Source organism: Dermochelys coriacea, chromosome 7 (genome assembly GCF_009764565.3).
Source record: "Dermochelys coriacea isolate rDerCor1 chromosome 7, rDerCor1.pri.v4, whole genome shotgun sequence".
NCBI classification, from domain to species: domain Eukaryota; kingdom Metazoa; phylum Chordata; order Testudines; family Dermochelyidae; genus Dermochelys; species Dermochelys coriacea.
The window spans coordinates 84,162,881-84,178,517 of NC_050074.1; the positions used below are offsets into that span (position 1 = coordinate 84,162,881).

At 46.0% G+C, this 15,637-nt stretch overlaps 1 protein-coding gene across 2 annotated transcripts in view; it reads right to left on the reverse strand.

Annotated features, from left to right (window-relative positions):
• CDH23 (cadherin related 23) overlaps positions 1–15,637 on the reverse strand; it is a 555,581-nt gene that overhangs the window by 517,093 nt on the left and 22,851 nt on the right. For both annotated transcript variants that reach the window (XM_043519492.1, XM_038408394.2), the window contains one exon: positions 11,172–11,243. In XM_043519492.1, the coding sequence (XP_043375427.1) occupies positions 11,172–11,238 (67 nt within the window). In that variant the 5' untranslated portion in view covers positions 11,239–11,243. The remainder of the gene's footprint in view (positions 1–11,171; positions 11,244–15,637) is intronic.

The window sequence follows — 15,637 nt, forward strand, 5'->3', positions numbered from 1 at the left end:
AGAATATCCTTACTGTAAGTATTTTCCATGGAACCCGAATAAGTTTCTGTAGAAATGTATTAGTTTCACCTCAAATTTGATAGGACTCATTCTTAAGAAACCTCCAGGCTCTATGCTAGCTGCACGCACAGGATGAAAGGAGAGCTGTGTGCTTAGATCCCTTATACATTTGCATGCCTCTGAACTTGGAGGCTCATGGCCTCCATTTCCCCCAACCACCCCAGCTCCTTATCTCCATGGGCCCACCTCTCGATGCCTGATCTGTACTAGAGACATCCTACAGCTGAAGTATCTGTTGTTCCCTGGTGCTCTCGCAACAAACAATGCCTGCTGCACTGACAGCCACCACAGTCAGTGGGGACTGAACCTAGGATCATCAGCACTGCATTCTCACTCCAAAAAACAAACAAAATAAACCACCACCTCATAGGGCTCTACCACTGAGAACTCCGTTAGCTGTGAGTAGCAGCTATAGGGTCACTAGGGCCAGCCACCAGAGGGAGACAGGACCCTCATTACACTGCTCCTACATGCTCCCAAAATACCTGTGAAATCAGTTACAAGGAAACATTTATCTCTCCCCAACTAGTATCTTGGTTCTCACCTCAGGTAGCTACCCTAGATCAAGTCTTTCCATTGGCTGATCAGCTGTGATGTCATAGTTTGTGAGCTTACAACAACATCCATGAAGTGTTGATAGGAGTAGGAGGTATAAACACTGGGTACTCTGTCCTGCCAGTAGAAGAGGTTGACTGATGGACACAGATGCTGGCCTTAGCCTGATGGAGAAGATGGGAAGGAGCAGGGAAGGGTTGCCACTTAACCGGAGAGAAGTACTGGTTTCAGAGAATCATAGAATATCAGGGTTGGAAGGGACCTCAGGAGGTCATCTAGTCTAACCCCCTGCTCAAAGCAGGGCCAATCCCCAAGTAAATCATCCCAGCCAAGGCTTTGTCAACCTGACCTTAAAAACCTCAAAGAAAGGAGATTCCACCACCTCCCTAGGTAACCCATTCCAGTGCTTCACCACCCTCCTAGTGAAAACGTTTTTCCTAATATCCAACCTAAACCTCCCCCACTGTAACTTGAGACCATTGCTCCTTGTTCTGTCATCTGCTACCACTGAGAACAGTCTAGATCCATCCTCTTTGGAACCCCCTTTCAGGTAGTTGAAAGCAGCTATCAAATCCCCCCAAACTCTTCTCTTCTGCAGACTAAATAATCCCAGTTCCCTCAGCCTCTCCTCATAAATCATGTGCTCCAGCCCCCTAATCATTTTTGTTGCCCTCTTCTGTTGGTTCATTACACAGCAAAAACTAAAAGAAAAAGAAATCCAGAAATAATGATTCTGGGAAGGACCAAGTAGCTTGAACAAGGTGCACTGATTTCAGTTTCTGAGTTTGGGGATGTTTATAGCAGTGAATGGTGAATTGCTAGCATTGGAAGTAAAGGGCAAAGGGGCAACTGGAGTGAGAAAAGCTCACAATCGTGTGTTTGCAGGAACGTGATGTATTGCCAAGCTGCCAAAACCTGTAGTGAGAGAGAACTGGAAGGAAAACAAAAAGCCTTAGCAGCCTTAAGGTCACAAACTTATAACAGGAAAGAAAAATGGGCAAAGAGGAGGATTTAGCACTCACAGATTAAAGATACAGAGTGGAGAAGGGATTGGGGGCAATAGCTAACATCAGCGTTTTACCTCTTTGAAGACTGGATTCAAATTCAGGTTGTCACACCAGCCAAAACAAGTTTGGTGCTTTCAGTCTATTCCCAAGTGTCTGACATCCCCGCACAAGTGAGCACGACAGACAGACAGCTTGGGAGAGGCTCCCAGCCTAGGGCTGCAATGAAGTGAAGGGGCAGAGATCTTATAGGTGCTTATAGGTACTTGAAGTAATTTGCATTATATACAGGGTTGACAGTTTAGTTCAAAGGTTCTCGGCACTCCTGCTACAAAAATTGCTCCAGCAGCTCAGAGATCTGTGTTGGAAGCTTTGATGTGCCTGGTCCTAGCTGGTGCTTTCGGATGCACACTTTCCAAAGTGCCAAAATTCACCCTCTAGAAATACGGAAACAAAAGCAACCTAAGAGGCATCAAGCATTTAGCATACAGGAATGGAGTTGGGAAACCTACGTACTCACTCATCTGGGCTCCCACAGTCACCTCCTGTGTCACTTACCCTCTCCCTAAAATAGGGATAATGCTTTTCCCATGGCTACTTCACAGGAGCATAGGGAGGGTTACAGGATCAGTATTTGTGAAGTGCCTTGAGGACTCCAGTACTAAGCACCTGGAAAAGTAACAACACACACAGACAAAATGGTTCATTCAATGCTAATTACTCTTCCGGAGGGTTGGAAGTCAGCACGCACTGATTGGTGTTCCAGGGTGGGAGGTTACAAGGCGGAAGATAAAATTCACAAAACCAAAAAGACCTTCTCTGTGGCCACGCAATTTTTTAAAATAGTAGTTGAAAGTACTTGCCGATAATCGACCACTAAAGTCTCTGCATGCCCTGCTGGGCAGCAGCTTTCTGAGATCACCTGCCACATACAAAGCAGACCTCTGAATAACAGGCATTTCATTTCAAGCCCCTAGTGGGCAGTTTTTCTAAAGACTGAGTGGCCTTGGCTTTATAGAGGAGATTCGTCTTGATTCGCATGATGCCTTATTTATATTATACACTACATTAGAAATCATGGTTACAGCTTCTAAACCAGCTGTATCAGGATGTTTGATGTATTTGATCAGTCAGATCACAGACCATCTGTGATCCAGCTATGATGCTTAGATACCCCAGGGATAGGAACCTGGGATAGACAGGACAAGGGCAAGGAGGTGGGGTCCTGAAACATGACTTCTCTCTTCTTCTGTGCATCCCAGTATAAAGAGTGAGTTGTGTCTCTGACATGATGCCTGTCCCCAAGAAGATGGGCTGTCAAAATTCAGATGAGAAGGAAAAAGAAGTGCTGGGGGGGGGGGCGGATTTGGGATACAAATAAATGTAAGTCAGAGATACAGAGCCTGAGAACAGGAGTCATCTGGAAACCATTTGGAATCAATTTAAATATATACATATAGGCTCGATTCTCAGCTGCTCATGGTAGGCACAGCGCTCAGGAGAAGGCAACAAAGGTGGCTGTAAAGCACCTCTCCATTCCCCTAAATACTGGGGCCAGCCAGGAGATAAACAGGCCCCCAGAGCATGTTAGAGCCCTCTAGGGCAGCAGTTCTCAACCAGGGTTCCCAGGCCTCTGGACAGCTGTGAGCACATTTCAGGGGGTCTGCCAAGCAGGGCCAGCATTAGACATGCTGGGGCCCAGGGTGGAAAGTCAAAGCCCTGCTTGTGGGGTAGAAGCCCAGGGCCCCAAGCCCCACCACCAGGGGCTGAAGCCAAAGCCTGACCAATTTAACTTTGTGGGGCCCTCTGTGGCATGGGGCCACTAACAATTGCCCTTCTTGCTACCCCGTAACATCAGCCCTGGTTTTTATATGCAGAAAAACAATTGTTGTGCCATGGGTGGGCTGTGGAGTTTTTCCTAGCATGTTGGGGGCCTCAGAAAGAAAAAGGTTGAGAACCCCTGATCTAGAGAGCATTCTACTTAACGGGGATGGCTGGCAGGGACTGCACTCCTGACCATCCCTTCTCCCATCCCTGGCCATGCCCTTGCCTGTGGCCAATGTGAAAGGAAGCAGGTGTCAGGCAAGTATGCAGGCTTTATGCTCCTGAGGGAAACCTGTTCTTTCCCTTTGGGTCATCTTTAAATCCTCACTGGAGTGGCACAAAGGGGACTTAATCTGGGCTGAGTATGTAGCTCTTATTTTTGCTACTATGTCTTAATGGGGAAACAATAGTTACTTTAAGTGTGCGGTGTTATCAAAGGGAGACATGCTTGCTGTTGTTTCTCAGAGTCACATACAGGCAAACAAACCCCCATACAAAGAGTTTCCACCCCACCAATTATTCCTGCACCAATCCCAATTTTTCTGGGGTGGCGCCATACGCTTTAACAACAGATAAGCAGCCACTTGAAACTTATTTGAGTCTGACATGACCCTGCACCATTTGCAGCAGGCTCATGACATCAGAGGTGCTGGGACAATTTGTTTTGTGGGGGTGCTGAGAGCCATTGAACCAAACTGTAAACCCTGTATATAATGGAAACCGCTAAAGGCCAGGGGGTAGCACCTTTGGCACTCCTAGTTCCAGCACCCATGCCTGACATGACGATACAGAGATCACAACAAGCTTATTCTAGGCAGCAACATTAGAGCCACTGAGCCTCCAGACAACAATACACTAGGGAGGAACAGGAGTTGCTTCTCCTATATCCCCAGCATTGACGACACATCAGCTTTCCCAAAAAGCTGGACACTACCACTCTGCTTTTACGGCTACCACATGGGCCCTGTTTAAGTACAGACAAAAACAACTTGCTTGAAAAGCTAAGCCTTGGTGTGACGCTTGGGAGCCTTCTCACGGTGCCTGGGATCTGTATTATGTTACATTGTTAGCTTGCCAGGTGGGTATTTTAGAGGGCTGCTGCTGATCTTGTTGACCCTTTGTCACTAACCGTTTTTGCACATGTGAGAAATGAGCCAAACTGCTGCTAACATCATTAGCTTAGCAGGAGAGAGGAGGATTTCGGGGGGGGGGGGGAGGGGGAGGGTCCACAGCAGAGCAGTCTCCTTTTCTTGCTGTGAACCTGTAAATATCCCATTGGGATTATAAAAAGAAAAGGAGTACTTGTGGCACCTTAGAGACTAACAAATTTATTAGAGCATAAGCTTTCGTGAGCTACAGCTCACTTCATCGGATGCATTTGGTGGAAAAAGCAGAGGAGAGATTTATATATACACACACAGAGAACATGAAACAATGGGTTTATCATACACACTGTAAAGAGAGTGATCACTTAAGATAAGCCATCACCAGCAGCAGGGGGGGGAAAGGAGGAAAACCTTTCATGGTGACAAGTAAGGTAGGCTAATTCCAGCAGTTAACAAGAATATCAGAGGAACAGTGGGGGGTGGGGTGGGAGGGAGAAATACCATGGGGAAATAGTTTTACTTTGTGTAATGACTCATCCATTCCCAGTCTCTATTCAAGCCTAAATTAATTGTATCCAGTTTGCAAATTAATTCCAATTCAGCAGTCTCTCGTTGGAGTCTGTTTTTGAAGCTTTTTTGTTGAAGTATAGCCACTCTTAGGTCTGTGATCGAGTGACCAGAGAGATTGAAGTGTTCTCCAACTGGTTTTTGAATGTTATAATTCTTGACGTCTGATGTGTGTCCATTCATTCTTTTACGTAGAGACTGTCCAGTTTGGCCAATGTACATGGCAGAGGGGCATTGCTGGCACATGATGGCATATATCACATTGGTAGATGCGCAGGTGAAGGAGCCTCTGATAGTGTGGCTGATGTGATTAGGCCCTATGATGGTATCCCCTGAATAGATATGTGGACAGAGTTGGCAACGGGCTTTGTTGCAAGGATAGGTTCCTGGGTTAGTGGTTCTGTTGTGTGGTGTGTGGTTGCTGGTGAGTATTTGCTTCAGATTGGGGGGCTGTCTGTAAGCAAGGACTGGTCTGTCTCCCAAGATCTGTGAGAGTGATGGCTCGTCCTTCAGGATAGGTTGTAGATCCTTGATGATGTGTTGGAGAGGTTTTAGTTGGGGGCTGAAGGTGATGGCTAGTGGCGTTGTGTTGTTTTCTTTGTTGGGCCTGTCCTGTAGTAGGTGACTTCTGGGTACTCTTCTGGCTCTGTCAATCTGTTTCTTCACTTCAGCAGGTGGGTATTGTAGTTGTAGGAATGCATGATAGAGATCTTGTAGGTGTTTGTCTCTGTCTGAGGGGTTGGAGCAAATGCGGTTATATCATAGCGCTTGGCTGTAGACAATGGATCGAGTGGTATGATCTGGATGAAAGCTAGAGGCATGTAGGTAGGAATAGCGGTCAGTAGGTTTCCGATATAGGGTGGTGTTTATGTGACCATCGCTTATTAGCACCGTAGTGTCCAGGAAGTGGCTCTCTTGTGTGGACTGGTCCAGGCTGAGGTTGATGGTGGGATGGAAATTGTTGAAATCATGGTGGAATTCCTCAAGAGCTTCTTTTCCATGGGTCCAGATGATGAAGATATCATCAATGTAGTGCAAGTAGAGTAGGGGCATTAGGGGACGAGAGCTGAGGAAGCGTTGTTCTAAGTCAGCCATAAAAATGTTGGCATACTGTGGGGCCATGCGGGTACCCATCGCAGTGCCGCTGATTTGAAGGTATACATTGTCACCAAATGTGAAATAGTTATGGGTGAGGACAAAGTCACAAAGTTCAGCCACCAGGTTAGCCGTGACAGTATCGGGGATACTGTTCCTGACGGCTTGTAGTCCATCTTTGTGTGGAATGTTGGTGTAGAGGGCTTCTACATCCATAGTGGCTAGGATGGTGTTTTTAGGAAGATCACCAATGGACTGTAGTTTCCTCAGGAAGTCAGTGGTGTCTCGAAGATAGCTGGGAGTGCTGGTAACGAAGGGCCTGAGGAGGGAGTCTACATAGCCAGACAATCCTGCTGTCAGGGTGCCAATGCCTGAGATGATGGGGCGTCCAGGATTTCCAGGTTTATGGATCTTGGGTAGCAGATAGAATACCCCAGGTTGGGGCTCCAGGGGTGTGTCTGTGTGGATTTGTTCTTGTGCTTTTTTGTTTCACAGTTAAGGAATGGATGTTACTGCATGGACTATATTAAACAATTAGTTTAATAATCTTCTTGCTGAAGTCTACTTAAACAGTGAGGAGAAAGTGCTGCCACACGCAGTGGTAATGGTCCCACTCTTGTGTAGCTACTGTTGACTTCCACTTTACATATTAGCCTTTTGTCTGCTTGTTTTAATTTCCTTTAAGTTTTATTTACTCACCCTTTAATCTTGCTGCACAGACAAATAAACATCAGAAGGAAGAAACAGTATTTTCCCTTCCCCCCACACTCCTTCAGCACAGTGTTTACCTACCGCAAGATCATCGGGGTAGATGAGAACGAATGGCTAACTGAGAGGCCCTGTGCCCCTCTTACTGGAAAAGGCTTTTGACTCTATCTACCCAAGGAAAATGCTCCTCTGTTGCTAACAAGTGTTGTTACTGGAGAGTGATTTCCTCCAGCCCCTCCTCCACTGGGGTTGAAGATTAATTATTTCCTAGTTTAGACGGGACAACACCATTCGTAACACCATTAAAGAAAGGCTTCCTGGCTAGAAATTCTCAGTCTGGACCAGAAGTGAGAAAGCCAATGCTACCCCCAAATCTCTCCCATTTCTGCCCTGCTAAGGGACAGTTTGGAATTTCTAGAAGTTAGCAGGCATGCTAATGTTCACTGGGCATCGCACATTCCCCTCTGGGCTTGATCCACAGAGGACAGGAGTCTGTTACAGTCCCAGCTCTGGGGCTTAGTGCATTACTTCAGGCTGTAGAGGCTTCTGCTTGTTTCTCTGGAGGTTCCCAGTTACGATTAAGATGACGGTTGTCACAGTAGGAAACTGGGAAAGGGGGCTGAGAATTTTGCTGGGCGGAAACCTGTTTATTGGTCCTTTTAGGAGTGTCTTTTTGTGATGTGAACGCTTGTCTGCTAGGACAATTTGTGGGGGCTGGGCACCTCTGGTAATCATGCCACATATTTAAGTTTCTACATATAGGTGTAAGTGCCTGTATTTAGGTATCCACATTTGAAAATTTTGAGCTAATTCCTTCCTACTTGAGTATGTTAGAGATTTCCACCACTGCTGGCTTCAGCTAGAAGTCCCTTCCCTCACTTAAATCAACCTCCACTCCCACCAGCCCCCTTCCGAAAAAGCAGGGTGGGGTCTTCAATTTAATTTGTGGGGCGGAGGTGATGGGGAAGTCTCCCATATTGTGCTTGCTCCCTTTTGAGATGTGTTTCTTACAGTATTGTTAACAAACCCTGCGGTGCAGGAGCATGCAGGTAGATCATGTGGCTATTCAGGAAGGTAGAAGATGTGATGTTCAAAGACGATACACTGAAATGAAAAGCAATTCAGTGATCAGTGCCAATGGTATTGCCGCCCCTCCACCCTGATAATATTGCTTTAGTATTAGATATGTACTACACAGTCAGTGATATTAACTTTTGAGAGACACAAAGCTAAAGGGATACTTACCATGACTGATAACAGTTCCAGCACAACTGGCTGTATTGGGATTAAAGAGAGGACTAGAGAAAGCCCAGTCCCTGCCCTCTACTGGACAGAATGAGAAGCTCCCAGAGGCGCACCTCCAGATTCCTCAAATTGGTTGAGGTAGGGGAGCCATTTCTGTATTTCTTGAGCCTCCTCCTCCACATTCCTTGTCTCACTGCTCTTTCAGGTCTCAGAAGCTTTTAGTGGGGACTCTTTTGAGAATGGAGAGCTAGAACTCACGCTGTGCACAATCTGAAAGTTTGTAATCCCTTTAAACCCAATTCTAGGAAATCGTGAGGAGAGGAGCTACTAAAATCATGCTGGAGTTGAAGTGCAGGAGAAAAACAAGACAGCAGTCAGAGGGACATAATCTTATTGTCTGGGTCCTTAAGGAGGGCAGCACTGCTGGGGGCACCCTATAGAGGCAGGCTGCAGAATGACATGTGCACCCAGCCTCAGTTTCCCTTTTTGTCTGTCCACAGAAGGAACATAGTCTCTCTGTGGTTGACACAAAGCCTGCTTCTGGGCATAATTTATTCATATACATGAGTGCAGTAATTCCCTTATAGTAAAACCACTCTCCAACTCCCACAGTAAGCAGATACAAACATGGCAGATTTTCCATTCCTTGCCCCAGTCATGGCCTCCAAATCGCCCATCCAAGAGTCAATAGCAGTACTTTGTTCCTGGGCCCCATACTCCAGCCTTCCCGCTGAAAGGGACCAATCGCCTGACTCTTCTACCACTATCTCCCTGCAATGAGCTCTCCCTAGTGCTCCACTCCCCAGGCCTCCTGGCCTGAGTCTCCAACCCTGGCTCAGGGAACATTCCTAGTAGACCAAGCTCTTGTTCCCGGGCTCTTCCTGCAGGTCCCCACTCAGGTCTTCACCCACAGGGCTCCCCCTCCTGCAGTGTTGCACTACCCAGGCCTCCCTGCCTGTCATTTCTATGCCTGCACTGGGGATCCATCCTCCAGCAACAACCCTCTTGCTTCTGGGCTCAGCTTCCCCCAGCCAAGCTGAATCTTCCCTTTTCCCAGAGGGCCACTGCCCAAGCCTGCTGTTTGTCAGGTTCCAAGTTTGGTCAGTTGCAAACAGCAGCTCTTTTCCAGGTCTCATCAGAAATCCTCTCTCTTGGGTCCCTTGGAGCTTTCTCCCAAGCACCTCTTGACAGCTCTCTGCTGCTCTTCTGTCCTTTTCTACTCCAGCAGCTCTCACCTACCACTTCCTGATTCTCTAGGTCTGCACTCAGACAGGTATCTCCTACCTCGGACTCCTCTCGGACTCGGACTCTCCTAGTCTCCTCCGACAGAACCTAGGTGTGCTCTCGTCAGCCTACTTGGGGGACAGTCAGGATGAACCACAAGGGCAGTAGGCCCTGCTCCCTCTTAAAAGGGCCAGTCACCCTGTGGCAGTGTGTCACCTCACTTATTTATCTCAGTACTTTGGTTTGTTGAATGTTAGAGATGTAAAACTGCTTGCAAGTTTGTTTCACAAAGATGAAGTCAGTGGGCCAGATCCTCAGGTGCTCTGCATCCAGCCTGAGTTCTGCTGCCAGCACAGTCTGGCTACCAAACGTGTGTGGCGTGTCCAAGGAGAACCACACCGGAGTGAGAATGAGCCTGCTGAAGCACGACAGCCCCTGGGTAAAACAGACTGAAATCTGTGGGGGAGCTCTCACCACCCTAGCCAAAGTTCCCTCCTTAAGCATGAATGGCCATGTTCAACAGCTCAGCTGATTGTCTTGCATCATGCCTCACGCTGGCAGGCAATGGGTATAATACACTTAACACTCTCCCACATGCCAGATGATGAAGGATTTAACCTACAGTTCTTTCTAGTATCATTTAGGGGTTAAAGCCCCACAGTAAACTCGGGCTCACAGGGCCTAAAAATTGCTGGACCCTGAGCTCTTGGCCCCTCCACCCTGGCAGGATCTCTGAGCTCAGACTCCAGCCTGAGTCCAAACAGCCACATGGCAATTTTTCAGCCCCACGAGCCAGAGTCAGCAGACAGGCCAGCCGCAGGTTTTTATCCCTGTGCAGACATATCCTTAGTGCTGCCCTCTAAATCTGAAAACTGGTCAGCGGGAGGCTGCGACAGAATAGCATACAATATTTGGGATGTAATTGGTCCACAGTGCATGAACAGAGAGTAAACACCCACTACCAACATTGGTACAAAAACTGCCCCCAGGAGCTGCCAGCTGGTTTGGCACGTACCTATAGAGCCCTGCAAATCCGCGGGTAGCCACTTTATAGCCATGGACCATTTTTGCAGATCGGATGTGGATACAAATTTTGCATCTGCTCAGGGCTCCATGCATCTGTAATGCATGAAAGTCTGCAAGGATTTTGACCCCTCATCCAATACCTTCCAGCAGAACAATATGCAACAAACAAGGTACACACTGCATGTAGTTTCTAAGTAGGTCTTATTTTCATAAGGGAACATATTTCCCTCTCTCAGTCTAACATATCACAGTGTGAAACTGAGAAAACTGCAGGTCCTGATTCTCTTTTGGGACTACTTTTACAGCAGACCCTGTTGGCAGATAAGCATCAACTATCAACAACTGACAGAATCAATCAGAACTGATCTCCACCAATATAACAATTATATTCTTATGGTAGTGCCTAGGGACCCCAATCACAGAGCCGGGCCCCATCATACTATGCATATAAACACATAAGACAGTCCCTGGCCTACAGCGCTTAGCATCTACGTACTGCCCAGCCTCCGTTTTCTGGAGTCGTGGCTGGTTTCTTCTGTGACTTTTCTCAAAGGCATCTATCTAACAATAGTTTCAATCACAGTATAGCTGGCTAGAGAGATCACATACTCGGTAGAAAGATGAAGCCTTTGACCCCCAGAGATAAACCTCCAGACATGCAACTGTTAAGCTGTTTCAGTGCTACCACAAAGCTTGAAATAGAAAGATGGGTCAGGGAAAAGGAAAGGATAACTGAACAGAGAGAAACTTTACTTACCCAAACAGATGAGCTCCAAGACCAAGAGGGAGTACAGAAAGTTGCTGGCAGCAAAGCGACACTTCATGGTTCCTGACAAAGAAGAGGAGAGGCAAATTAAATATTTCAAGTCTCGTCAATTCTGTGGGTGACTTCTTTACCGCAAAGCACACTTGTGCAGCTAAGGTGGGGATCAAAATCCCTTCCCAACATGGGTTACAGCAATGACATTGCAAACACAATTATCACACACCCAGGCAGCAAGTCCAAAACGTATTGGCTGAAGGAGATAAACCAGGGTCATTCTATTAGGAGGTGGGAACCCCCTGAAAGCCTCAGTCTTCACCCCATGCAACAAGTATGGGGAGACAGAGAGAGAAATACAGTCAGTCCATGAAAAATACTATCTGACAGTTACTGCTGCCCATCCTGCAGTCATCACCAAGCTCACCCAAGAAACTGGTTAAAGTTGGCAGTGCGTGGTGATATGTTGTTTGGGCACAGGAAGAAGAAGGATGCTTCTTGGTGGGCATTCAGATGATGTGAACAGAGATATCTATAAGCCACAGTAAGTACTGATCAGGTCCAAAATGCTAACTTACACAGCTTCATGAAAATCTTTCCTGATGCCCAGGCAATTTCCGTTTGCTCATTTTAAAATTTCATTACTCCTATTTATAGCCCTTTGGGTTATTCTAAACCACTCCTCTCCCTCTTTGGTTTTAAATTCTTCACATACAGTCATGTCTCCCTTCAGAATCCCAAACTATATTTAGCTCTTTTAACCTTGCTTCATTAGTTATTCATAATAGTTATTGGTTTCAGAGTAGCAGCCGTGTTAGTCTGTATTCGCAAAAAGAAAAGGAGTACTTGTGGCACCTTAGAGACTAACAAATTTATTAGAGCATAAGCTTTCGTGAGCTACAGCTCACTTCATCGGATGCATCGAATGCATCCGATGAAGTGAGCTGTAGCTCACGAAAGCTTATGCTCTAATAAATTTGTTAGTCTCTAAGGTGCCACAAGTACTCCTTTTCTTTTTGATAATAGTTATTGGAATCTCTCTAGCATTTACTGAGGTGACCTGAACAAAACCCTGTATTCCAGGGGCAGGCTCGCTAGAGCCAAAGGGGGTGATTAGCACCTTCCTGCTCCAGGTAGTCCAAAACCTGCATTCTTTACAAAATTCCTCTGTGATTGACAAGCCATTACTTTTCAAATTCCAAAGTTCAGTGACAATCTGCATCTGAATAGCACTAGGACAAAAAGAATGTCTTTACTACTCTTAATTGTCTTGATCCAATCAGGGTATGTCTAGAAGTATTACAGGTATGTAGCCTTATGACTGTATGCCATAGAACACAGACCTCATTACTCCCCCACCTCGCACATCAACATACAAACCAGGTGTGGGAATCAAAGGGTTAAAATGATTGTGTCAGAGTCATCCCTGATTTAATTCCATGAAGTCAATGGAGTTACACCAGGGATGAATTTGTCCCATTGTAGCTGGATACCAGGGTCAAATGACTGCTCATGTCACAAATCAAAATGAGAGCAATGTTTTATTCTTAGTCTCCAGTGGATGTTTGCTCAGATCATAAGAATCATTACACAGTTCAGCATGATCAGCAGTGTCTACTCAGGAGACAGCTCTCCAGATTCTGGACTGGCGCAGCAGGAGTGCTGCATGTCTGGCTAAGATGCACAAGACACGTTGTTAGGAGGGAGATGATTGGGATAGCAGTGAAATGCTGGAGGTCAGGATTAAAGTTGTGTTGGCAGTGCCGTATGGGAACCCAGGATTGGTATAGCAGTGAATGATCAAGTTGTACTGGCAGAACCGCGTGGGAGATCAGGACTGGAATTGCTAAAAATTCACTAGGAATTTAGAAGTACAATGTAGAAAAAAACAGAAAACACATGAGCACATCCAAAGCTCTCAAACACCAGCACTGCTGTGAAATAGTTATGAGCTGGAAGAACATTGAATACATTAGCATGCAAATAAGCACTCTAGCACCCCACTTAGCTTCTAGAATTTCCCAGGCTAGTATTAACAGAGCACATGGCTTACAATGAAGCCACAGAATTAAAAAGGCAAACAGAAATGGTTAGAACGGTCAGATGCTTACATTGTTTTCGGATGACTAAATAAAAGAGACAAGGAAAAAAAAAACTCGAAAACTTCCAAACCACAGAAAATTTGTATTTTAAAATGAAATCAAAATAAAATCAAATTATATGATTGATAGTAAAATATAAACTGTCCTGGAGGCAAGTATACATTATTCAGGTATTATGCGCACACAGAGAGTATGTGTGTATGTATAGACATTTAAACAGAAACAAACCCAAAATGTACATGTAACAATCAAGTGATCTTATTTGTAACCATTCTCATCTCCATCTCACGTTACCACTCCTTCCTTTGTTATGATCTCTTGTTATGTCTTGTCTTGTATCTTACATCCTGCAAACAATCTGATCAGGCAGACTCAAGCCTCCGTGGAGTCCCACTGATTCAGCATGGGTAAGGATTCTCCTCAGAGGGACTGAGGGCCTTAGTCTAAGTGGTTGGGGATAGATCAGTCAGACATGGGGACTATTTCTGATGCTGTAAAATTAAGGCCAAGATCCTCAGCTGTTGTAAATCAGCATTCCCCACTGTCTTCAACAGAGCTACACTGGCTTATGCTAGCGGAGGATCTGGTCCAATAATTGGAGCTGGACATAAAAGCATGTATATAGCTACTAAAATGAGCTAAACTTCATTTCATGTAACACCTGTTGTGCTCAGGGGGTAGATTAATAAAGCAGTAGATCCTGGATGAAGTGCTTTGATATGGGGAACTCCCACTTGGACTGCAACCACCACAAACAGGCAGACAGGACCTTACTTTAATGACTTATCTGTAAGATGGCATCTCTTACCATATAGAGGCACTCTCCCTCCCCCCCCCCCCCATGACTCGCTCCAGGACTGCATATCAGCATTTAATTTGTGCCACCCCACCTCATAACGACAGCTCAGTGTGTGTGCAAATGAATCTATATTATCATCATCAAGTTACTTGCTATGGTGGGGGGGTTTCCACCATCCTGCCAAAATTGACATAATTGTGCCTCAAGCTGTGAGGGCCCTAAATGTCTCTGTCCTACTTGAATTCTGGGAAGATTTCCTACACAACAAGTCATTGAAGTTAATCCTGCGTGGTACAATAACTCACTTAAGCACATGCCTCACTTCCCAAGGGCTGCTCATGTGCATAAAAGTTAAGCATGTGCTTATGTGCTCCTTTCTCAATTGCCACCAAAGTGCTCAGCATCTTGCAGGATCAAATCTACTGAGCAACTTCCACTGCTATTGCCCATCTATTTAGCTCATCACAGAACAAAGAAGTTCCTCTTCTCATCATGCATGGCCTTTAGGAATGGAAGAGCCAGAGAATGCAAGGTGCAAATTCCCCCACTCTCACTAATCCTGTACATCTGAATCCTTTCCCCCAGTACTGCTGCTTTTTCAAACCTGCTCCTGTGACCAAGGAGGAAGTGAACTCACGTGGAATCCAGCAAGGCTTCTAACTTGGGGGTGGTGAGGGGGAAGGGGAGGGCAGAGTGTGATCACAATGCAATAAGAGGGCCTTCTATTGTGGTCCTGCTAAAGGTCAGCCAGGAACAGCTCCATGGTCAGCACCTTCAACCCAGGTTGTAAGCAATCAGAGTTATGAACCTACTCAGGGCTCTCTCTTGATTGTGGAGCAACCTTTATGCTTTTTTCCCCTCATCTGTGATGAAAGTTTCCAGGATAATATTCACACACCCTCAGCCAAAGAGCGTCCTCCCTTCTCCTTCTCTAAAGTCGCGTCACAACATAGACCAAAGGAGACTAGAAATAACACAATGAAAATGAGCAAGAGATGGTTTGCGCCCAGTAGTAAGAAAGGTTTGGGCACCAACATTAATTTAAAAATGGAAAGGTATGTAAGGGTTCATTTATTGATTTTCCCATTTTTCATTCACCTGTCCAGCTTGGAATGGAAGCTGAGAAAGCATTGGGAGGCTATTGTTTGGAAATTTTCAGCCCACCAGAACAGAACTAAAAGGGTCCAACCTAATCAGAAATGCCAAAACTTGTGAGGCCAACTCACCACTATTAGAACTGGAAGTGTTCCCTATCAGACAAACATGTGGAATAGCTCCCCTCCAAGGGAAGTGTTGGATACACCATTATCTGATTCATAAAACTAGAGCACTCAAGGATATTCTATAGGCAGCCACACTCCACTGGCTCCTGGGCACCAGACAAGATGACCCGAGAGAATTAGGGCCTGATCCAAATCCCATCTAAGTTAATGGAAAGACCTCTGTTAACTTCACTGCCCCTACTGGCATCAAGCCCTTAGACATTCTCCAGGGTGGCCCACTCAGGCTACGGCGACGCAACAGCAGCGCAGCTGTGGTGCTGTAGCACTGCTAATGGAGAC